Consider the following 24742-nt stretch of genomic DNA (forward strand, 5'->3'; position numbering starts at 1 on the left):
TATAGTTTGTTAATTTCAATTCAAAACTAATTTTGTTTACTTTAACAGAAAACGCAAGTACATTGTACTGAAAAAATGGATATCATAATAATATGATACTTTTTGGTGAAACGTTGGCTTCTAAATTGTCAGTTTTTTAATTTCTTGAGTCTAGGTCAATATTGTTCATTTTGGTATATTTGTTGTTGTTTTTTTTTTGCATGAGTTTTGGCTATTGTTAAGCTGATCCGAATCTTAATATGTTTAGTTTAACGTATACGAGCTTGTGATGTCCTTCGTCCGATAATATGGATAGAACATACCTTGTTCTGTTATTAAACGTTTGTAGTAGGCCTACCCACATCACCTATACAGTAATAGTAGAGGTTCTAATCAAGAAAAAAACGGGTAGATCGTTTACATTTTGCTTAACGAACCAATTTAGTGGACAAGAAAATAAAAATAAGCGGACACAAACTTTTCATTATAAGTGAGTGTGGCCACCTATTTGAAAATGGCAACCATATATTTTTGTATCAGGTTATTGTACGTTTTAGATGTTTTTAATTAGCTGGATTTGAAATATTTTACGCCTGAAGAATAATTAATATAGTTAAAAGAATAAATCATCTGATTTTTTTCAAAATGGCCGCCAATATCAAATAATCATTTATTGATTGTAGCATATCAATAATTAGTATTTAGTCTAACAGAATAGGGGCCTAACATTGCTACAAGTTACAATGTAGTCTATAGTTTTTTAATTGTTTTATTTTAGGAATTTTAAGTTTTAAAAAATGGTTTAGGCCTATATGCCTTTTATATGGATGTTGAAAATATAATGAAATTAAATCAATTTTTTAACTGGTACCTGCTCGATTTTACCTGCATTAATGCGAAATTGTTTGTTCTTTCGCGCCAACACCTTGTGTACAGACAGTGGTTTAATCTATAGGCCTAATTGACATAACGTATTTAATAGCCAACTTAAAATGAGCGTTTTATCATCACGAAACTTGTTGTATCAAGATAGGTGATTGATTCAAATTATTTTAACTAATTACCCTGATCTCTTCAGGTATGCTACAATAATGGGTTAAGAATGTTGTGCAAAGGTATCGACATTGTAGTGCCAGCCTCGTGTTTACAGAGTGTAGAATTCATTCTTTTTATGGATTTTAAAGAATAATCGATATATGGCCTTAATTCAAGTGAAAATGTTTTAGTCTTAACGTTTATACACAACGTCTTATATAAGTCAAAGATGCTCTCCATGTGGAATGCCATCCTAAGATGAGAGCGTATCGTCTTTTAGCAATTAGTCAGTAGGCCTACAGGTTTTTTTGTTGGTAATTTATATGTAATTTTACTTTCTGTATACCAGAGATTCCGAAATAAAAGATTGAATGAATATTTAAAAATGATATGTATTTTTTGTGACGTCACTTATAACAATAGCTTCCAAATATGGAAGTGAATTACGTAATTTCTTTCATTTTTAGTTCCGTTCATTTTGGTAATTTTCATTTAAAGACAATTCTACAGTGTATAGAATACATATACTGTGATCTAACGGTATATCAGCTGTATTCAGATGTATGATCAGATGCGGGCATATCATGAGTCGGTAAAGTAAACCCAACCCCAAACTAATTGTGCTCTTGTTTTTTTAACAACTAATTTATATTAATTATAATACTGATTTCTCAACAACACAAAAATAACACCTCGAAATTTCGGTTTATACATTTCAACTTTCGTTTGAAAATCAGTATAAGATTCTCACCAACACAGATGAATTCTCTCTACTTTTATTTCTTATACTATTTTGAAAGAACAAAAATAGAAATAAAATGATTCAATATTTTCTTTTATATTTTAGCTTATATTCTTTATATTTTAAGAAATATTTGATTTATCATTTTGTTTTATACCCGGGTGGTTCACATTAAAATAAGGGTTTCTAATTATACTAATGCTATCCCTTAGCATTATTCTCTCTCAAGATACTTGAATTGTGCATGAAAATCATTTTCTGAATAATGAGCCAACCCTCTACTAAATCTCTAATCTCTTCCATTCATAAACAAAACGATTTTCGCAAGCATTGTATTTTTTAAACATTTTTAAAACGTGTTAAACCAAAAAAATTAAGAATGTGCTGCATTTTCTCTTCTATATGGGTCAAGTGTGTAAAAATACCCCACACTGGAAGATTTCATAGAACGTGTGAAACGAAATCTTTTTTCGGCATTTGATTGACACTAGGCGATCTACTGTAGTAGAAAACGGCTTTCATTAATCTACATTGAAGTTGTTCCTACTTCAGGTTGAAACAGGTTGTAGTAATGTTGTGTTTTGAAGGTCGAAGAGCCGACTTATCAACTTTCTAGCTGATTTCAAAATAATATTTATTTTTTCCTTTTTGATTAAAACAGTAATGCAAACAAAATAATATATATAACTATATTAGTCCAAAGATGATAAAAAGCATGAAGAAAGATACAGGATCTTGAGTCGGGTCTGCCTGAGACACAATGAAAGAGTGGATAGAGACAACCAGAAAAAGGACACCTCTGGTTCAGATTTAGTATAAAACTTTGCTTTGTTTTTTAAACATGTAATTTCTGAATAAAATTGCTCAAAATGATCCCATGATATGTATTTATTAGTGTAGCTATGTAAAAACAGTTTTGTTCTAAAATAATTATAGTTTGAATTTTGTATTTCTCTTTGTGTAACATGATAATACCTATATATCTGAAAATATCACATGTTAAACTTTTGAATATCGATGACGGTATACTTCATCTCACGGCTTTGTCGGAAATGAGACCTCGATGTCTCGCATTAATGATTATTTATAATAATTTTAATATTTGAGTTAAAATAAACAATGGTAATATCAGCACACATGATAATAATCGGTTCTTATGTACAGTGCTGATCAATTCAGAATCTCTTATTTCGAGTAGATCATTACACAATCACGGCGGTGATATATTATTTCATCGTTGTCAACAGCTGGTTGAACATCGATTTCCGAATTGAAAATGTTCATCACAAAGGAGTTGCCTCCACGGGTTGTTATCACTAATCAGTCGTGAATTTTACAATAATTTATACTGTGTTGTCATAATAAACTTTAACCAATCGCCCAATACTTTGTCACCTATGCAATTGCAGATTTGCATAACTAATTGACAGTCTAAAAGAAGTTATATTTCTATGAATGTAGTATTTCTGGACGTAAATCATTCCAGAGAGTCCTGCATATATTCACTAGCTACTAAGTTAGTGTTTGGCAGGAATTTTACGTTTAAAAAAAAACAGGAAACTAATTTAAACTGTATTTTTATTTTGGTTTTTAAATTTTGGTTCTAATTTGTCCGATATTTAAGTGTTTGAATTGGGCTTGTTTAGCCCGTCAACCAGCATGATGGCACCGAGCTGGCCCATCTTGCTTCTTACACTCTTGTTGTCTCAAAGTTTATCAACTTTAGGTAAGTTCTAATGTTCTTTTTTATATTTTATTTTAGACAAACGCGAACTTTCAGACTCTATGGGATAAATCATTTCGTATTTTGTATACCGTATTTTCCCCACAAAATGTGTGGATAAAATACGGTATTTATAAATTTATACCGTATTTTGGGTATCCGGATTTAGATAATCTATAATCAATGAAATTAAGGAACAAAATCAAAACATTTGCAAATAATATGTTGGGGAAACAAATATTTCGGGAAAATTAAAAAGCAACAAACAGGACAGCCATATTTAGAAAGATAATTTAGCAAAAATGAAAAAAAGTGCAATCTTGTCGTTGAAACAATCAATAACAAAACAAACAGAGACTTTGAAAGTAGAGGCTACACCATCGCCAAACAAAATTCCAATTCGAGCAAGGAAGGAATAACTTGTCCCCATGTTGGGGGATCGAAAGGCAGATTGGGTAAAAAGATGCATTTTAACACGACCACCCAGGGTAGTACTTCTAGCAGAAACGAGGTACTGAAAAATACGGTATATAAAGTATAGGCCCTACCGTTTTTTATACCGTATTTTGAGGATATGCGGCAGAAACAGGCCTATAGACAAATCAAACAAACGTTTGAGAATAAGAGAATAAATAATGATCTAATTCTTAACAAGGAAACACATTGTAAAAAACTGATGTAAAAGCATAATGTTGCACATAGGCCTGAAAAGTAGGAATCTAATTTAAAATGTTTAACTATCTTGCATAATGATATCATTTTTGTATCGCAAACATAAAGCGAGCTAACTTATTTTCACTACAGTACTACAATTCTGTATAAATAGAAGGCTCATTGCAAAAATCATAATAAATAATGGTCTAACATTTTAAAATGAAATGCGAAAAAAATGTTTTATCATAACAAATAATGCGCTACAAAAAGATTTATTAATATCTAAAAGGGGAATTTTATAAAAAGTCCAGATAAATATGTATGGGCATTTCAAATGTTTTATAGCGAAAATAGAAACACATAATGCACTAGTAAATGTTTTACGTTTTTATGTAAAAAATAATTGATGAGTGTAATGTATAAGATAGATTTTAAAAACAGTGGGTATAAGAGGCAAGAAAGATAGATATAGATATAAGACAAATAATGGTTTTTAGTTTAAAAAAAAATTAGTTAATAAGAAAATACATAGGCCTATGTTAATGGACTTTTAAAAAGTAAAAGTTAAGATATGTAGGTATACAAAAAAAAAGAATACACTTAATCATAAACTAATTTTAAAAACAACATAATGCTTATTACACAATGTATTTTGAACGATTCGTTGTTTTATATTTAAATCTATGGTGTTTCTCTTAATATTTGTATTTCTTTAGTGTATAAACCATACATTTACGGCAGGTAGTAGGACACATGTAAATTAAATACAAATTAAAACCGATAGGAACTCATTAACAAGATCATTAGCTACACCAAGTATAATTGATTCAAATTGAGAATAAAAGATTTCCTCACGAAAGAGAACAACAATAATTGATTCACAACTATAAGAATATAATCTACCACCCGATTGTCCTTGTCATATAAGTTTATCATGTTTTTTCACACTCAATATTATCTTGTGCCTCTCATCTTATATTGCTATTTAAGTATCACATATGAGACACGGTATTACTGTATATGGTTACTGTATCATAAGTTCCTTTTTATTATTTTTGTAAAAGTAAGAATACATTTTGCGATTTGCTCATTAGTGTTTATACATATATGCCAAATTTTACTCTAATCTAACGATTCTAAATTTTGTTTGTACATTCGGATCAGAGGAAAACATTGTAAATCGTTTTCACTGAGGCGTTTTGTCTATATAAATTTGTTTCCAGCTTTATCTCTGAATATTATCTGTAACATTAAAACTTTTATTTTTTCATTGTCTTAGAATTGCTTTTTGTATAGAAAAGAATTCCGATCCAGTTATTTGAAAGGCCGAAATTACGTTTATCTACTATTTATCGTAAAGAATTCAAACTATTATCGTTGACACTGATTTGTGTAAATCAAGTTTTGATTATACAATGTTGTTTGACACAATGTATCTGTTCCCAACATATGAATCTGTAAATTTAATCTCTTATATATATTTTATAAATGTTCTGCCTGGTTCTGTATTAAAATAACTATTATATCAATAAATACAACAAAATTCGAAAAATGCGTTAAATATTAGTTATCTAGATCTAATTAGCGAATTTCATACATGGATCTAACCGGAAGTAAAAAATAAAAAAATATTCACTTGCACTGTTATGTGACTTTACTGGACCAGAATAATAACCCTTTTATCCAGTTCCGTTTCAGTGATTGTTCTTCAATGTTTTCAAATCCAAGTGATCATGCTATCATTATAAACGAGAAAGTGTCAGTATAATGTATAACTATCACTCTACCAAAATTCTTTCTTTTCTCCCGTGTTTAGGCCTACAGTTTTTATTATTAACAAAAACACTTAAATATCCTATCCACATTTGGTAGTTAATACATACTGTACTTTGGAAATTAAAATTTTATTGTAATTAATAAAAATATTTATTTTTTATTTAAATTTTCAAGCACATGCAATACATTTTTTGCTAGTTTTAGGCCTTTTGCCAGGTTTAGCGAGCATTCAAATGATAGAAAGCTTTTGATATAAGTGTCCCAGAACTTACCAATTCAGTGTGTACCACTGAAATAAAAGTTGATGTTCTATCAAATAAATAATAATATACAAAGCTTCTCAAACACATTCAACAATAGAAACAAATATAAAATTTTCCTTTAAAGGGTTTTGAAACGAATAGTTTGGATGAAAGTATGCGCCCGGGACCCGCTGGAAATGAATATCTAGGAAACACCTCAGCACAACCTTCAGTTTCAATAATTACTAATATAAAAAATAACAATAACATTAGGCAATAGCATTAGGCTGTAAAAGTAACACTGTTCGTTCTGTTGAAAGATTCTAATCGTATAGGTTTAAAACAGATTTTTAAGCCACACATGCGAAACACCGATAAAATAGATGATGTATCGGGTTATTGTAACATGCAATATGTGGTAATTGTAAACGGCAAAAGCTATACACTATTATCTATATTGACGTACTGTGTATATCGTTTTACAAACAGAAATTCGATAATAAGTGTCACAAATTTATCATATTATAATTTTCCCACGAATAAAAAAATAATTATGTTTGTAATTTAGCGGAATTGTTTTCAAAATGATTCTAAATATATATTGTCCCTGAAAAAATAATTTTTAAACATATTTTGTTTGTTGAATATGTAATTTTAATGTCACATAGGATTAATAGATATTTACTTTGACGACAATTGTTTACCTTAAAAAAACTGTAATCTAAATATTCAAATTGTTGGTTAAATATAACCGTTTATTTGACATTTTATTACGGAAAGCATTTTTTTTCCTACGGAAGTGATTAGGCCTAATTTGGTTAAAACTACAAAATTAATTATTCGTTTTTATTGTTCTTGTCACTATTATTACAAGCTTTCGTTTCGAGACAGTAGAAGAAAAAGATGGTAATTTTTATAAAAATAAATATCTACTATATCTAATATTTGTTATTCGGTTACCGTCGTACTCGCAAATTGTTATGCGTGCAAACTCCTCTATTTCGGTGGACGACCTGCTTATATTTTTGCTTATTCAAACATATTGGTTATTAAAAATTGTATTATTTTAAGTAGTATCTATAATAACCATGTTTGATAATTTTAAACAAATAGAAAACCGCCTACGATGGGTTTACATTAGAAATAATATCTATAATGTAAATATTATAATAGTCTTTTTTATGGGATGAGGTTTATTTAATCGACAGATCTCCTGTAATAACACTACACTAATCCATAACAATCAATATCGGAACTAAAGGCTATGAGGATGTAAGTCTGTGATTTCAGTTTGTAAATCGATGAGGTATGCGTGTCACCGTACAGTAATCGATATTAAACTAGGCCTATACTTTGTTTGCATTGCTTACTACTTTTACTACTGCACATATACTACAATCAAACTCCTATTAAGGGGACACCTTTAGGGCCCAAAAATTGTCCCCTAAATAGGGGGTTTACTGTAGTATTCTGGGAAACTAAACAAACAAATTGTCACCTTAGGGTTTTTCGCGCCAATGAAAACTGTCAAGCTAGAAGAGAAAGCATCATAATCATTATGATCCATATATTTATATTAATAACGATATGAATATAATTGTTGTTGTTTTGATGTGATGGAAAAAATATTAGGCGTTAAATCAACCGTTTGGCACACTGAGTATAAAGTGCTCCTGTCCCCTTAATAGGGGTGTCCTCTGAGTAGGGGTTGGCCGTCATGTTAAAACAGATATTTCCCCTTGTTTTACGGAAAAGTGTGATCTTTATAGGGATGTTCTCTGAATAAGGGTGTCCTAAAGGAGAGGTTTTACTGTATACTATAACTATTTTAGGTTGATTTATTAAACAGGTTATCACACTATTAACAATAACATCGATTAGACATATTATGATTATTTTGTCGAAGAAATTATTTATTATCGTTTGTTCTAAATATTAGAGTAGCTCTTTTAATATTTATCTTACATTTTTTCATTTAACCCATCCATATATTAAAGTAATATTTAACTTATCGCGTCACACAGCATGATGTTGTGTGTTTCATCATCGAACGCTTTCATATTGACCACCTCCTTAAAAAATAAATGGTTCACAAAAGGAACATTTGTAGAAATAACAATAATAATGGATATTGATGAATACTGATTTTAGTTGGGTTGATCCTACTGCAAAATACATATCATATCCATTAGTCAAAATCAATTTCAATAACAATATACAAAAGAAAAAATGCAAGAAAAACAAGATTACAAACAATATACTAGAATAGAAATGTGAGTAAATTTTAACAAGGCCAACAGCCATAAGTCGCGTGCTCTCAGAAAAAAATGAACTTTCAAAAAGTAATAACATGTGTATAAACAAGGCCAACAGCCATTAAGTCGCGTGCTACAATGCATAGTGATACCGGACCGACAGACAGACCGACAGACCGACAGACAGACCGACAGATAGACCGACAGACCGACCGACCGACCGACATAGTGAACTATAGAGTCGCGTCCACGCGACTAAAAATGTTTACAAAGTTACCGGTAAGCAGTTGACGTATAGATTTTGACCAGAATAGCACCAAAACCCCAATTATTTTGGTTTAAACAATTCCTAAATATGTTATCTGTTTTATTGATATTTATTAATATTTTGTTAATATAAAGTTTGCGGTACACCACGTATATTAGTTCAGAACTAATATACGTGGTGTACCGCAAACTTTATATCAATATTTGATTTCGCCATGCAAACCTTCAAACAATATATTCATATTTTAATATTTATTTATTGTTTATTTTGTTCGTGAAAAAACTGATATCAGGAGGTTGATGTATGTTTGGAAGAATTCAAAATCTTTATTATTTCATAATGAATTAATAATCATTCAATATCATAACATTAAGTATTATTTCTTGTCATTAATTTTGAATACTTTTTTTCAGGTCAAGAAGATGAAGGTGAGTACATTTTTGTTAAGTTTTTTTTTCGAAATACTGAAGTTATTTTCAGGATTGAGATTTAGAGAGCGATTTTCCGATTAAAATGGGTTTTTTATCCCATCATATAATGTGAATTTCAAACAAATTTACATACGGGTTTTTTCTAATGTGAAATGTTCTTAATACTTAATACTATCATTTTTATTTTACTATCATCATTATGACATTTGAATACTTTATCGTATCTAACGTGTCATCAAATAACTTACGTACATGAACACATTTAATGTATTACTTTTTTGTCAATTTTGTTGAACCACTTTCAAATTACAAACCTTCATTCTATTCTGCTAATGTTGTTAGTACTGAGTGCTATCAATGTGTATGGATTTTCCTGTTTAACATAACGTCATGTAAGTTTGTTGCAGTAGCAACATTTGATTCAGTGTTACAACATTCGTGTGTGTACAGTTCAACAAAACAGCCTTTATTCTACATTCAGTTCGGCTTTGTGTGAACCATTTGACGTAGGCCTATTGCTTAAATACAGATAACTTGTTGTACGTATCACCTTAATTTCTGAAGAGACAATCGCCTCTAAAAACAAGACGAATACAACAGGATAAATAAAACCTTTTTGGAACAACGGTTAACACACACACAATGCATAATCTTTGCTTTTTCTATCATTCGTCCCACCCTGAATTCTGGTTCCATAATATATAATTTTATTTTAAAAATCTAGTCTGCCCATAAAGATAATTTTACTCTGGCTGTATGCCTACATACAGTTATTGTCGGTAAAGAAGGTTTCACCAGACCTTATAAAGAAAATGTTCACCTCGCAAAAACAATTTCATCTATTGAAGGCAATTTACACTCAGAGACAATTTTATTAAGTAAAGACAATTTCACTAGGTAGAGATCTCTGAAAATTATGACGTAACGAAAATAGACCGGTTTCCATATGGATTTAGTGGTACTGTAGTATAATACAAATCCAGATCATTATGGATGTGTAGTCATAAACGATGACAAGACTTCGGGAGATGACTTTAAAATTGCCTAATCATAAGGTAATTGATTTAATGGTAAGAGTTATGTAAACGGCGATGTAAAGTAAGTGCAACAACAAATGGTAATCAGAATTTATTTCATCGAATATCGTCGAGTTGCTGTTACTGTCTATTGCAATGTGTTTTGGTGTACATGTCTTGGCCTTTTCACGTGTATTTGACTGTTTACGTTGCTGTTCATTATCTGTTTTATCGTGACGTGTTGTAAGTACAATTTTCTCTCATGCATATCAATAATATAACGTTAGGCCTAGTTATTTATTAATTAATTCAGATACAATATTCTTAACTTGGCATCCTTCCAAAACATGCCTAATGCATATTTGTCTGGTCCTGGTACCATTAGACACAATCATCAAAGATAACACTCCAATACACGTTGACAATTCCAACAATTCCTATTCAGGTTATCTACAAACGCTTGCAACACACAGAGTTATGAATAGTTTGCCTATAATAATATTACTAGTATAACATTTACGGTATTCCACATTAATATACATAGTAACAATCAGTGTATACTTATTTTAGGCTGTATTACCTTATGAGACCAACGATCAACAGCTAGGAAAATTCAGCAGTGTATCAATAATAATAATAATAAATTATTCCTATAGTATAAAATATACGGTATTCCACATTAATATACACAGTAACAATCTATGTATACTTCATTATACTGTATCTATTTATTTTAGACTGTATTAACTATGAGACCAACGACCAATACAGATACAGATTTCAGTTACCGAAATTCCGGAATGACGTCACACGGTTAGAGTTTTCCGTCAAAGCGGCTAATGACGTTCATATCGCATTGTCATCGCTGAAAGAAGAAGTACCTGATATGTATGAAATTGTAATCGGCGGTTGGGGAAACACTCAGTCAGTCATTCGACGGTGTAAACAGTGCTCAAACATAATCAGAGAACGACGTAATGGATTTCTACACTCTGAAAGTTTTCGGAAATTCTGGATAGATTTTTCAGATAGTACGATTTCTGTAGGCGCTGAAAACGAACCAGCGTTTATGGAGTATACCGATGACAATCCATTACAAGTTCTTTATGTTGGTTTTACAACCGGCTGGGGAAGCAATGGAAACTTTCAGTTTTGTGGATTCGGTAAGTCTAGGCCTACATTATTCACTTTGTGATAGTCATTCTTTCGTTCGTTCGGTCGTTCATTCGTTCGTTCGTTCGTTCATCCATTCATAGGCACTGGCCCAATATAAATTAATACATTTTAAATTTGAGTAGTAACAGCAGCTTTTTTATATTATGCAAAAAAGGTAAATCTTATTGATTTTGAGGTTATTGATTATTTTTGCCTTTTTGCTGTTCAATAATAAAAAAAACCCTTTTTAGATGATTAACATAAAAAGGTTTTAAAAATGACTGTCGAATTTTCTTGTAATATGGACATTCTAAGACAAAATGACATTTTTACCCAAGTTGCATTTGTAAACTTTACAGATTCGTTTTCCCTAAAATTCATATTCTTAACTTAGATTAAATTGTTTAAAATGTTGTATATTAATATGGAAATCTTTTAATTTAAAATCTGTATAATTTCTTTGTAATTCTTCAGTCTTGGAGAATTAAATTCCTCGATAAGATAATAATAATAATAATAATAATAATAATAATAATAATAATAATAATAATAATGATGATGATGATAATGATGATGATGATAATAATAATAATTTCTAATAAAATCGTCTACATGCATACAATCAGGAAGTGTGTTCTATCATCTTCAATATTAAACAGTGTTTATATCTATATATTTGTATAGGGTTGAACCAAGTAGTAACCTGTGAACGTGAAGAGGTTACTCTACGGTGCAAAGGATCTTCAAGCATTGTCATTATGCACGCGTCTTATGGTCGTACAAATAGCCATACTTGCGGTGGTGGTAGGGACACTAATTGCCGTAGCAGGGGAAATGTTGCCGTCAGAGAGGTTCGTGAGCGCTGTAAAGGACGCCAACGATGTCTGTTGGAGGCATCCAATCAAATATTTGGTGATCCGTGCAGAGGAACAAGAAAATATCTTGACGTGGTGTATAGATGCGCTGGAGGCTGTAGGTTTATTGTTTTACTTATACAAAATATTCTAATAATCGTCTCACCAACTTATCGTCAGATAGAGGTAGAAAGACGTAGGTTGGTCTTGTGATGGGCAGTTGCACGTCTTAGGAAGTTGACCAAACCCACAAAACGATAAGATAATTCTTATCAGAAATACTAATCCTTTTACTAAATGTCACGATAACGCAATAACGGTGTATTAGCAGCTGCTTTTTTGAAAGCAGAAAATGTGTCTTATTATGGAAGAAAACCAGTACTTCAAATACAGTACACTACACTTTAATTATTTATTGATTTTGGATTTATTTATAGGTGTGATCATATCATTTAAACTATACGGTGCTAATATATTTTATATATTTTCTTTCTTTTTTTATGAAACAAAATAGACAAGGGTGGTAAGTTGATTTTCTCATTTTAAACCTTGAGTTTATGTAATATATTATATTGTACATATATATATATATATATATATATATGAGAATGTAATCGAGTTTGAACAATACCATGAAAGCCCCAGTGGTCTAATGGTTAGGGCAACTGCATATCAAACAGGCGGTCCGAGTTCGAGTCTCGGTTGGGGCGACTTTTTCTCATTCTCACAGATTTCCTCATCTTTATCGTTTCAAATTAATTAAATAAATTTCAGTATATCACCGGGCGGTTTAGAATTAATGTTCTTTGCCTGATTTGTTTATATATATATATATATGACATATATTTTGTAATGCCTTTAGCTTTTACCTTTTTATTTGATATAGACATACTACCCGAATGAACTTCGGTAAAATAAATAAATAATATAAGTTCTCGTCGTAAATTTGAAGTTATTATTTTTTAGTTTGATAGTTCAAATAATATGAATTAATACATACAAAACTTTCATTTTTTTTAAATTCATACTATATTGACATTTAGCATGTGTGGTTTTTAAGACGGACACAAGATATAATTACCAATACCTTCCTAAGCTTGAGGCTGGGGTAACACGCTTTGAATTTGCCGTAAGGGCAAGTAACGACGTCCACATTGCTCTATCAACCGAGCAACAAGACCAGTCCGAAATGTACGAGATTGTAATCGGTGGTTGGCGTAACAAGCAATCGGTAATTCGACGTTGCAAGCAATGTCCCAATCAGATTGAAGAAAGAAATACAGATGGATTTGTTAGTCGTCAAATTTATAAAAACATGTGGATTACATTTGAAAATGGTCTCATTCAAGTCGGTTACCAATGGAAAGAAGCGTTTATGGAATGGCATGATAACAGAGCACTCTCTGTCAGATATATAGGTTTTACCACAGGCTGGGGAAGTGATGGTGTGTTCCGATTCTGCGATGTGGGTAAGATTTTAATTTGATACCATGATAAACACGCTGAATAGGTGCTAAATTAATGCTACTGAAATAATCATGTTCAATTTTTAAATGTCTATGCAGCCGTTTTGGATGTTCAAACGATCTACAACCGTCATCTTTTTCAACACTTGAATTCTTCCTCACTTTTTAGCCAGTAGTAATAAAATGTTCATTCTGAAATGTTTCAGAACATATTTTCACCAAAAGATCTTGTTAGTAATAATGTAATATTTTTTGTAGGATTATCACAGATAAATACATGTGAAGGGGAAACTGGAACTATTTCCTGCGAACCACAGCATTCACTTAAGATCTACTATGGTTTTTACGGTCGCAGCAATAGCCGCGTGTGTCCCAACGGACCGACCGAAAACACTGATTGTTCCGCAAGGAGTGCAGAAAACGAGATAACAGGACGTTGTGAAGGACAACAACAGTGTACAATTCCCGCGTCCAATTCTGTGTTCGGAGATCCATGCAGAGGAACCCATAAATACATGCGGGTTTACTACAATTGTGAACGTAAGCTGGTGGTGGCTCATTCTTTCGGAAACATTTTTTTGGATTTATATGTGGAAACTCTATTATTCTTTTTATTCTAATATGATATTAGCCTACCTTCCCTAAGTTTTACGGGTGGGTATGTATCGTAGGCTACTGCATTTGTGTTGATATGATGAAATGATAAATACCAAAAAGTAATGGTAAACATGTTTTTGTTATTTTTCAAAATTCACAGTATTATGGTTTATTGTTTTTTTTCTCATCTTAATACATCAATACTTAGATTTTCCTTTCAACCTTTGTTTATTGTACGTGACATAGTAAAAAAAACTAGTAGATTTTCACTGTAAGTGTTACTTTTATGTACGCCTAGGTTGATGTTCAATAAACGTTGCATGTGTTGTGAGTTTTTCATTCGTTAGTTAATTATAATAATTTTTATATTCATTATTTTTTATTTGGTCGGGACACTTTGTTAGACCAGATTGTTTTTGTTTTTATTTGCAGACCTATAACTTCACTTCACTACTTGAATAATTTTGTTTATTTACAATATTTTTTAAGTAGGCCTAGGTAGCAATTCTATCACAAACTTGTGAGCTATAACACACAAGTGCAACAATCGCACTCATTTTGTCTCAGCAGCCATTGTCTATTTCCTCCCCAAAAACATTTAAATAGGCGCGATTGGAAAAAGTTTTTTTTCATAGAGGGCGTCTACAAAATCGAGTGAAAATGCGACAATCGGGTGGCGCTCGATGGAATAGGTGGGATGAAGGATTCTACTGTTGTACCAAAGAATATGATATATATTCTTTGAGTACTGTCCATCTTGTATAATACCGGTAATAAATCCACCTACAACTACTTTACTTGGCCTAGCACATTAGCTAGACTGCTAGTAGGCCTATTCTAGTAAATACGGGTAAAGTTATTTAACTGATCAACAACAAAGCTTAACTGGAAACTGAGGAAATTCGGATTATATAGGCCTGTCGTCGATCGATAAAAAAAAATAACGTTTGGAGACTGGGCAAAAAATCGGTCCGGCGGACCAGTTTTGTTTTGGCTGCCAACTGGGTTTGGGGGACCATTTTATTTATGATGTCTGCATAAAACTGTTCGGCCAGATTAATTTTGGCCGCTAAAACTGGTCCGGCCTGGTTAAAATTAATCCGGGCAGTGGAACTGTTTTTGGCCGCCAAATAGGGTCCTGTCTTACAAATATATGGTGCGCAAAATTAGTCATAAACTAGAGGGTGAGCTCGCTTCGATCGCTCCCCCTCTAGAAAGTGTAGACGATGGTTCTCGCAATAATAAAAAGGGTAAAATTAAGGTTTTAGAATGACATTCTGGCCTGGACGTTTTCGGTCGGTTACCATTATTGAAATGCTTGATATTCGTAAAACTAAACCTACTCACTAACCTGTTTCACAGTGTCTTAAAAGATAAATAGCATTTTACGTATAGTGTTTATTGTATGGTAGGGCCCTTATAGTGTGGGGAGGTGGAGTTAATTTGAGGGAGGTGCTTATTTGAGGGATACATTCAATTTTTAAGTTTTAATACGGCTTGCAACATGGGCAGAAGAGTATCCCAGGGTCCTAACGGACACAGATAGCGCACAGTATACAATTCCTGGCAGCTTACTCAAAAACTCGGCTATCTGGGTTTCATTCGATTTCAAACAAAAGCTCTTTTCTTATTTATTTTGATCTTTATGTACTACTATACCTTCACATGCGTGGTCCGAAAATAAAAAAAAACTAAAATGACTATCGCCACCAACGGCCAACTTAGTTGAAACCAAGCATGCAGGAAGTTGCAACCCGGAAATTACTTCTACCGCGCGTAGAGTTAAAAATCTACCGATGAAATCATAAATTTTGTTATAAAACTCTTTATAATATCTTCCTAAGATAGTAATATTGAACAATATCATAATAGTGGAAACTAATGTTATCAAATCTACGTTTCGCGGTACATCTGAGATAGATAAGGTAGGTATCCAAGGTGGAGATTTGTCCCGAAGTTTTTGCATTGTGCTCGCCTAGGCTATGTCAGAATAGTCATAATGTAGGCCTAGGCCTATTTATATATCATTTTAAAAAGGCCATAAATAGCCATCAATATTGAAAACTACAAGGTTTTATTTTTTATTAGTTATCCACACCTTAGTAGTAGATAACTCCTTGTAACTGTCCTGTTTCTTTTTTTCTCTTTTCTTTTAGTAATAGTAGTCTAGCATTCTTTCTGTCATTTTTGTGGCTTGCGTATCTAAAAAGTGTGTAAACATAACATGTCATAATATGATAACTTTGTCAACATATGAACATCTACATGAAGTTGTGCCCCTCCAATTTTACTTGGGCAATTTCATTAACTTAATGATTGATCATAAATTAAAAACTACAAGTTATTTTTTATTGACACTTGGATATTTATCTTCTAAAATTGTTATCTTCATGTTTCATTTAGATGACGTCATCATGTTAAAAAATGGAATAAAATATGGGTCTCGCAATTTCTTCTATGCTACACTGTATATAATACAATGTATTCTGTAAAAATACAGTATATATACGGTAGACACAAAATAGACACAATTCATCACTGTAAAGGTTTACTTTATGTCATAGGATCAAATGGCATAATATAATTGTTACGTTTGCGAGGATAACTCAAACTCATCAAATCTAGTTCTTCTTTCTTTCCACGATTTTTGTTTGCAGCATATCTCCTAATGCTGTGAAAATAAATAGGTATAACTTTGTAAGAAGATTGGCCTATAATAAACTGTAGTTGTGCAGGAAATTGTTTATGAAATTTCATTTTGAGCATTTCAAAATTTTCGAATTGTTTGGCGTTTTGCGCACACACTTTTTTTAACAAAATAACGACACATGCACGTTAAACTTTATTAATCGTGTGCTAGAAAATAGGTAATTTAATGCAAACTTGTAGATATCAATTCATGTAAAATTTGTACCTGCGGGTTGTTTTGACATATGGTTGTTTTGACATATGGCCACTCAAATTTTTAAAATACAATTTTTTTCACTTTTGTACTAGTTAATCCCATTTAATAGAGCGCATCACGCTTATGCTTACCTCATATCGCCCTAGATTTTAATATGTTCTTTCTCAATCAATTCTCTTTTACATTTTTATTACGCCATCATTTAAAAAAATTTGAATTACGTTTACTTCATGTCATAGGATGGCATAATTATTTTTGGCGTTCATATTTCAACATAATGTGCATGTTGCGTTTAAGCGGATAATCCGAACTCGTCAAGGTGGCAAGTTCAAATCTAGTTCTGTAAATTAGTTATCCGCTATATAGCGGATATCTCCTTGTAATGTAATTGTCCAGTTTCTTTTTGTTTTTTATTGTTCTTTCATAACTTTTTCAACATGGACATATACATGAAGTTGTGCACCTCCTATTTTTTAAAAACGTCAGTTGGGCAACGTGACTTGCGTACGATTTTATGAATTTCTTTTTGAATATAAATTAAAAACGAAACATAAAACTTTCTGGGGATATGGCATGTTTTACAAAAGTTACATGCACAGGCATTTAAAATTTAAAAATTACCTTCTAATCAACTTTTTAGGTAAATCATGATATTTTGCTCATTCCCATGCGCGTGAACTATTTTACATGCACAGAGTATGAAAATCATGTTTTTTTTTCTTGAATTATATTTTTCCAGCTTTTTATAGTAATTAAAAAAAATAATAGACCATTTCCACTTTAAATCACGCCATACAAGCACATTGATTTATAATGACATAATCTTTTTCTGTGCGCTATTTCTAACGTATTTCTATGCGAATCATGACATTTTATGTTTATTTATTTATTTTATTAATTTTAGCAACATTAAAACAATACATAAACTTTGAGTGTGCCAAGGAGTGGCAAAAGAGGTCGAAGGACCACTGTCGCCATAAGGCGTGCCACACCAGCACTCAAAGCATACATTAAAACATAAAACAATGTAAATATGTTATTAATACCATAATTATATACATTAAAGAGGCATAGTATTTTTAAAGTGGTCCATTAACATGTATGTCAAAAATTCCCACACGCGCAAACTATTTTACGCTCAGAGTATAAAAAACATGTTTTTTTCTTTTGAAACATGATTTTCCAGCCTTTTCTAGTTATTAAAAAAAAAATAGTCCATTTTCACTTTAAATCACGCCATACGAACACATTGAATTAGACAATTTGCATTTACAAAATATTATGAATCTATTATAGCTTCTCGGAATCAACGGTGATCCCAAATTTCTTAAACTTATAATGTAAGTAGATAAGTTGTAGATTTGAATTCATGCAAAATTGTTACCTCTTGGATGTTATGATGTCATCGTAATGATGCTATACTCTAATCTTTTTCTGTGCGCAATATTCTAATGTATGATGTGCACGTGCCATTTGTTGTGCGAATAACTAACTCGTCAAAGTAATGACTTCAAATCTAGTTTTAATATTAAAATTCAGCCTGTTTTTTAAATATCATTACTAGCACCTCATCAATCAATAAATAGTATTATAACACCTAAATAAATTCCTGTAATTTGATTGGACGATTGTGGGTCACATGGCGTGCAATAGTATACACTATTTAAAGATTGTTAAATAGTACTTTTTTCTCTATTTTTCGCATATGTATGTATGTATGTATTTTATTATATTGTGGAAATAAATTAAAAATGAATTGAATTGAATATGAAAAAAATATGTTTTCGCGTACAGACAAAATTTTTAAAAACAATTAAATTTATTACTGATTTGGTTAATCAATTTTAAAAACAATAAAACAATTATAATACCAATATTGATTGGCTGAGGAAGAAAAATCAAATCAATCATTAAAATAAAATCTAGCTGGCACACCCGTCCGTGTCCGGGCAGGCTGAAATCTGATTGAAAACCTCTGTCATGTTTTTAGATAAAATACATTTGTTTATAGTATTTATCAGATAAAATCAATATTACATTTTAGACAGGGTCTGTTAAAAATTATGGAATAAAATAAATAGAGCTGGTACTGGATACTTATAAATTTCGTTTCATATGTCGAAGTGCATTTTTTGGGGACCTAACAGCTTTATTTTTCAAAATTGTCTTAGTTCAGTCCCAACCATGGCAGGCTGGTCGTAGACTTATAATTTTGTTTCATATATCAATTTCCAGGACCTAGAAGCTTTATTTTTCAAAATGTTCTTACAGATCAGCCCGCATTCACAATTTTCGCACCCACAGACAGCAACCAGCCTATACATCTTTGGACATATATCATGTTGAGATGTTTATGGGGTTTATATTTTCGAGATTTCTTGAAAATTGAGTTTTCACATGCCTACACAAGAAAATACTCATGGTAGTAAGTTTTTTTAAACCCTACATGAGGCTGTGTGCATTATTATGAAAAAAAATTGTTTGGAAAAAAGCTTTTTCAGCTTTATGGGTTATCCTGGATGTTCGAGTAAAACAAAAAAACAAGAAAAAAATAAGAAGAAACTCTGGGCTGCGCTAAATTGTTGATTTAATGGTGAATGATCGGCACTATTTTTCATTGATCCATTGGTATAATTCTTTTTTTTTTTCAAATCCATCTTTACAGTCAGTTCTTCTCCATCCTTATAGATAATATAAATAACACAAACCTGCATTTTTCTGAAAAAAATAACCATACCTAGATTTTTGAATTCGAGGGCGCAAATAAGGGTTCATATTCTCAAAATATTCCCATACCTGTGGTGGCCCAAAATACCCCCAATTCAAAATCCTGGATATTCATTTTAACGGGTTGTGTGTGTCATATTTATGACGTACACACACGATCTGTTAAAAGTCATAAATAAATAACACTGATTGTAACATCCTAAACTTTAGACTGCGATATCTCTGGAAGTAGACATTAGTAGATATTAAGATATTTTTTCAGCATTTTAAATCTTGGATTATGTAGTGTCAGTATTTGTGAAAATCTCAATTTTGAAAATTCCGACTTATGTCTGACTTGCCTTGCATGTGCCACATATACTTAAGGGTTTTCCTCCCAAACTCTTCTGTCGGTTTCCTTGTAAACTAAAATCTGTTCTGATCTCATTGTGGTGCTTTATCTTTTATTGGTTTTTTGTTGTCATGAAGCATTTTTAATTTAAAACTTTTATTTTCATTTAGGAATATAAGGTTCAATTATTAATAAAATATTAAAATTAATACAATTACTCTGTTTTACCAGGCCAAGCCAGTGAAAAGGAGGAGAAAACAACAATTTATAAAAGCTTAATAAATGACATTTACCTTTCTTGCTTTTTCAGTAAATCCTACAACAACTTTGACCACCACCATACAAACAAGTAAGTCATAAATAGTATTATAGATTGATCAGTTATGTTTCAAGTGTAAACTCCTACAAAGGGTGTTTTAATAATTGTACAATAACAATATGTGCCTTTTTTTATTTTTTCAGCCACAGGTAAGTGACTGACGGTTTGTATCTCAAACACTTGGTATTCATTTATTGCATGTGTTTATTGTTGTATGGTGTAGTTTCTGTAGATCTGTCATTGTTGCATGAGTGCATGTTGTAGAGGTTTGTACATAGATTACAGTACAGTATTTTATCAAATCATATATAAAGCAATATGACATTGAAATGAATAGTAATTTTTTTATCATGGACCTATAAATAATTTTTAGGTCCATGGAGTTTTATTATACTGATTGTTGTTACACCAACAGCATTTTTTATTTTAACCAATGTATTAATGTTAAACTAGACAGTTCAGTATGTGATTGTGTTGTAACTTGTAGCCAAAATGTTTTATGAAAAGGTATGTGTTTTTCATTATCTTTATACTATGTAATGTAATGCTGCGTTCCACAACCTTTTTTTTGTACTGCATCCCTGAATCTAAAACATGGGAGTTCTTGCAGGTGGAAAGGTCCCTGGTTTAGCACTCCTAAGTGGCCCTCCTATGCTGCTCATGTTCGGGAGCCCCTTAAGCTCTGGGGCCCTTGGGTTTAGCCAGTGAGCGCTCATAGCTGTTACGCCACTGAATAAAGTACAAGGGTAGTAGGCCTATAGTAACCAGTACAATTGGGCAGCTTTCATCCCTCATCCCCAACCTTGTGGATGGAGTTGAGGCACACAATAGAACATTTAAAGAATAACATCTTGCCCGGAAATGCACTCTTACACTAAAATTACAATACAATTCAGTCAAATTGAAGTGAATAACTAAGGTGATCCATAATTTAGGGTAGGAAAACCTACTCATTTTATTAACTAATATATAAATGTTGTAGATTTGTAATTCTGGTTGTTGAGTCATATTTTTCAGTGGTTTGGTCCAATTATAAAAATATCGGATCCACCCAATTCCAATCCTGCACGGCTGCCATGTGCGACCACTTGCTCATTTCCCTTTTTTACATTATCAGTCTGGGTGTTTGTTATTATTATCATAGATATTATCAATTTTTTTTAGGGTTTTTTTGTAAATGTAATTTATATTCCTGTCTGTAAGTCCCTGTGAACTATTTCAGTTATTTAAAGGATAGTAATCAACTTCCTAACTAAAACATGGATGATCCTCATACTGCAAAGTAAAAACAATTATTGAAAAAAAAAGAAAAGATAAAAATATAAATCTATGATATTCTCAAAGATGAAATGTCACATGATAATCATTCTCACAATGTGCATTATGATTCATATATATATATATATATACATCATCATCTTGACATGTTATTTTTAATACTCAATTGAAAAGAATAGTTTCTAGAAATGTATCATTCCGTACATATTTCTATTTAAAAAAATCAGTTTAGAATTTTGTTCAACATATAAAGGGTGTAAAAAGAAGAATCTAAAGTATTTAGAGTGGTTCAAAAATCTAAAATCATCACTGGTAATTGATAATTATATGTTTTGGTGTTTTATATTCATCCAGGTTCACATTACATCATTAATACACACTCATAATGTATGTACAGTATTGATATAACAGGAACCTTTGCAATCCAGTAAAAATTGTGATCTATTTTTTAATCTGGCAAAAAGACACTTTGGAAACAAATTTAGATATTATAATATACCAAATTATTATAATGTTAATTAAAAATTACAAATGCTTCACATCCTTCCATCCATGTGGTTAAAATGTAACAAATTTAAATTCAATGATTCAGTTTCACTCTGTACATTATCTACAGATACCACCAGTGATTATCATGTATCTTTAGAACTGTTACACTTTTATGATAGAGGTTTACTGGATATTTTGCAGTTGAATATCTGTTTGTTTGTTTAAAACACATTAAAATAAAATTACTTTACTTTATATATGCAGATGGCTGTCATTATTATGAGACAGATACTCAGTACAACTATCAATATAATCTTAAAAGACTGGATAGTACTACACACTTAATCAAATTTGAAGTTAAGGCAAGAAATGATGTTCATATTACATTGTCCAGTGAAAACCACAATTTAGATGAGCAATATGAAATTGTGATTGGAGGATGGAGAAACACACAATCAGTTATTAGACGCAGCCGCCAGGGTACTAATCTGGCGATATATAGAAACACTGGTGGATTTGTGGAGCGAGATGAATATAGATCATTCTGGATCAGTTTTGTTGAAGGCGACATTCGAGTTGGTGAAGGAGGCAAGGCAGCCTTTATGCATTTTAGAGACGGAGATCATCTTTCTGTGCATTATGTTGGATTTACAACAGGATGGAGGAGTGATGGAGAATTCAAATTTTGTGATTTTGGTACGTATTGTACAAAAAATTCAAGCAGTGATTAATGTGTCTTTCAAATTACAGTGCTGTAAACATATTTGTTGATAATTATAATAAGTTGAACTGTCAAGTAACTTCAAATTTTTTTTTTTCCTAACAGAAGCATCTATCAACGCTATTCCACTAGGTCTCATTACAATAGCTTGCGAAAGAGATTATGTGACTATTAACTGTGGAGCATTAAATATACAAATTTACAGCGCAAGTTATGGACGCCATAATGAAAGAGTGTGTCCCCACAGAGCAATGAGAACCGTTGAATGTGAAGCAGATTCATCATTGGAGGTAGTAACTGAGCACTGTCAAGGAACACAAAGCTGTAGAATACAGGCAAATAACAATGTATTTGGTGATCCTTGTCGAGGAACTTACAAGTATTTGGAAGTTGTTTATGACTGTGTTAGACCTCGTAAGTTCATTTTGTCATAGAATTGCTTTAATACCGTTTTTGATAATGGGAGTATTAGCAAGGAACAGGATAATAAAAACCATGTATTTATGTAGATTAATGTAAGCTTTACAATATTAATTATATGAAATATATTTTTATTCCACAGCTCATTCAAGTGTGCATCTGGAAGGTAAAAACATTTTAGAATGTAGTTTGAGTTTTTATTTTAGCAGTATTTTAGAATAAATGTTAAAGGGTGTTTAACACAATATAAAACAAGAGGTAATTGGTTATCCGCAAGCTATTGCGGATAACCCTTGTGATTGTCACAATCTTCTTTTGTTCTTCTTTCTTTCCACGAATTTTGTTGCGCGCATATCTGTAATTCTAGCCAACATAAGATTGTATAACTTTGTCATAAGATTGAACTGTAGCTGTAGATGTGCAGGAAACTTCGTTATATGACTATGAGTCGCGCAGCGTACCGTTAGTTACGCACAATTTTATGAATTTCGCGTATTTAACATAGATCGAAAACAATATAACAATTTAAATTGTAACTTAGCAAAAGTGTAATTAATATCATGCGCTAACTTTCTTTGGAAAAAAATGGTATGTTTCACAGAAAGTTACGCGCACGCGCGTTTAAAATTTCATTTTACGGAAAATCAATTTCTAATCAACTTTCTATGCGTTTCATGTCATTTTGAGCATGTCAAAGAGGAAATATACTATTCAATAACCTTCAATTCAATATTAAAGTAATAAAAATAATTGCACAAGTATAAACCTTCTTTTGACATTGCTCACAACATTCTAATTATAATCTTAATTTAGAATGTTCAGCACCCTTGGGTATGGAAAATGGTCATATAGAGGACAGCAGAATTACATCATCAACCAGTGAAGATGAAACACATGGACCATCAGCTGCCAGACTAAATTCTGGTGGTATCTGGTGTGCAGGACCTGATGATGAAAACCCATACCTCCAAATTCATTTACCATACCTGGCAACTATATCTGGTTTAATCACTCGGGGTGAAACAACGCATCGTTTCTCATATGAGGTACACTATAGTCGTGATGGTATCAATTGGACTCCAGTAGGAAGTGATGCTCCAGCAGTAAGTAGCTGGTAGCCTTTTTAAATATTAAAGTGAAGGGTAATATTTTTTACGTACACTCAGTATATATTGTACCTTTTAAACCATGATAGAAATAGTACTGATGAGTTGTAGTATACCTACAAAAGGAAATTTGTGTTGGAAATATCGAAACTGCTTAGTGCTGATCAGCTTGTAGCTGTTGTGCTGTGTACCAGTCTTTATTAGTATCTTGTGCATAGATGAAAACCTCTGAGCCCTGCTCTTTAACTACTCT

The 24742-nt window shown here is 31.7% G+C and overlaps 1 protein-coding gene across 1 annotated transcript in view; it reads left to right on the forward strand.

The window, feature by feature from the left end:
* Nucleotides 1-10783: 10783 nt before the first annotated feature.
* Nucleotides 10784-24742, forward strand: part of LOC144835235 (uncharacterized) — a gene marked incomplete at its 3' end in the record, with an annotated part of 29074 nt that continues 15115 nt past the window's right edge. The window contains exons 1-10 of the mRNA XM_078690290.1: nucleotides 10784-11284; nucleotides 11961-12248; nucleotides 13174-13599; nucleotides 13855-14136; nucleotides 20467-20505; nucleotides 20619-20624; nucleotides 22507-22938; nucleotides 23069-23377; nucleotides 23526-23549; nucleotides 24197-24486. Coding sequence (XP_078546416.1) covers nucleotides 11008-11284; nucleotides 11961-12248; nucleotides 13174-13599; nucleotides 13855-14136; nucleotides 20467-20505; nucleotides 20619-20624; nucleotides 22507-22938; nucleotides 23069-23377; nucleotides 23526-23549; nucleotides 24197-24486 — 2373 coding nt within the window. The remainder of the gene's footprint in view (nucleotides 11285-11960; nucleotides 12249-13173; nucleotides 13600-13854; nucleotides 14137-20466; nucleotides 20506-20618; nucleotides 20625-22506; nucleotides 22939-23068; nucleotides 23378-23525; nucleotides 23550-24196; nucleotides 24487-24742) is intronic.

This window comes from Antedon bifida, chromosome 1, assembly GCF_963402885.1.
Source record: "Antedon bifida chromosome 1, ecAntBifi1.1, whole genome shotgun sequence".
Classification (NCBI taxonomy): domain Eukaryota; kingdom Metazoa; phylum Echinodermata; class Crinoidea; order Comatulida; family Antedonidae; genus Antedon; species Antedon bifida.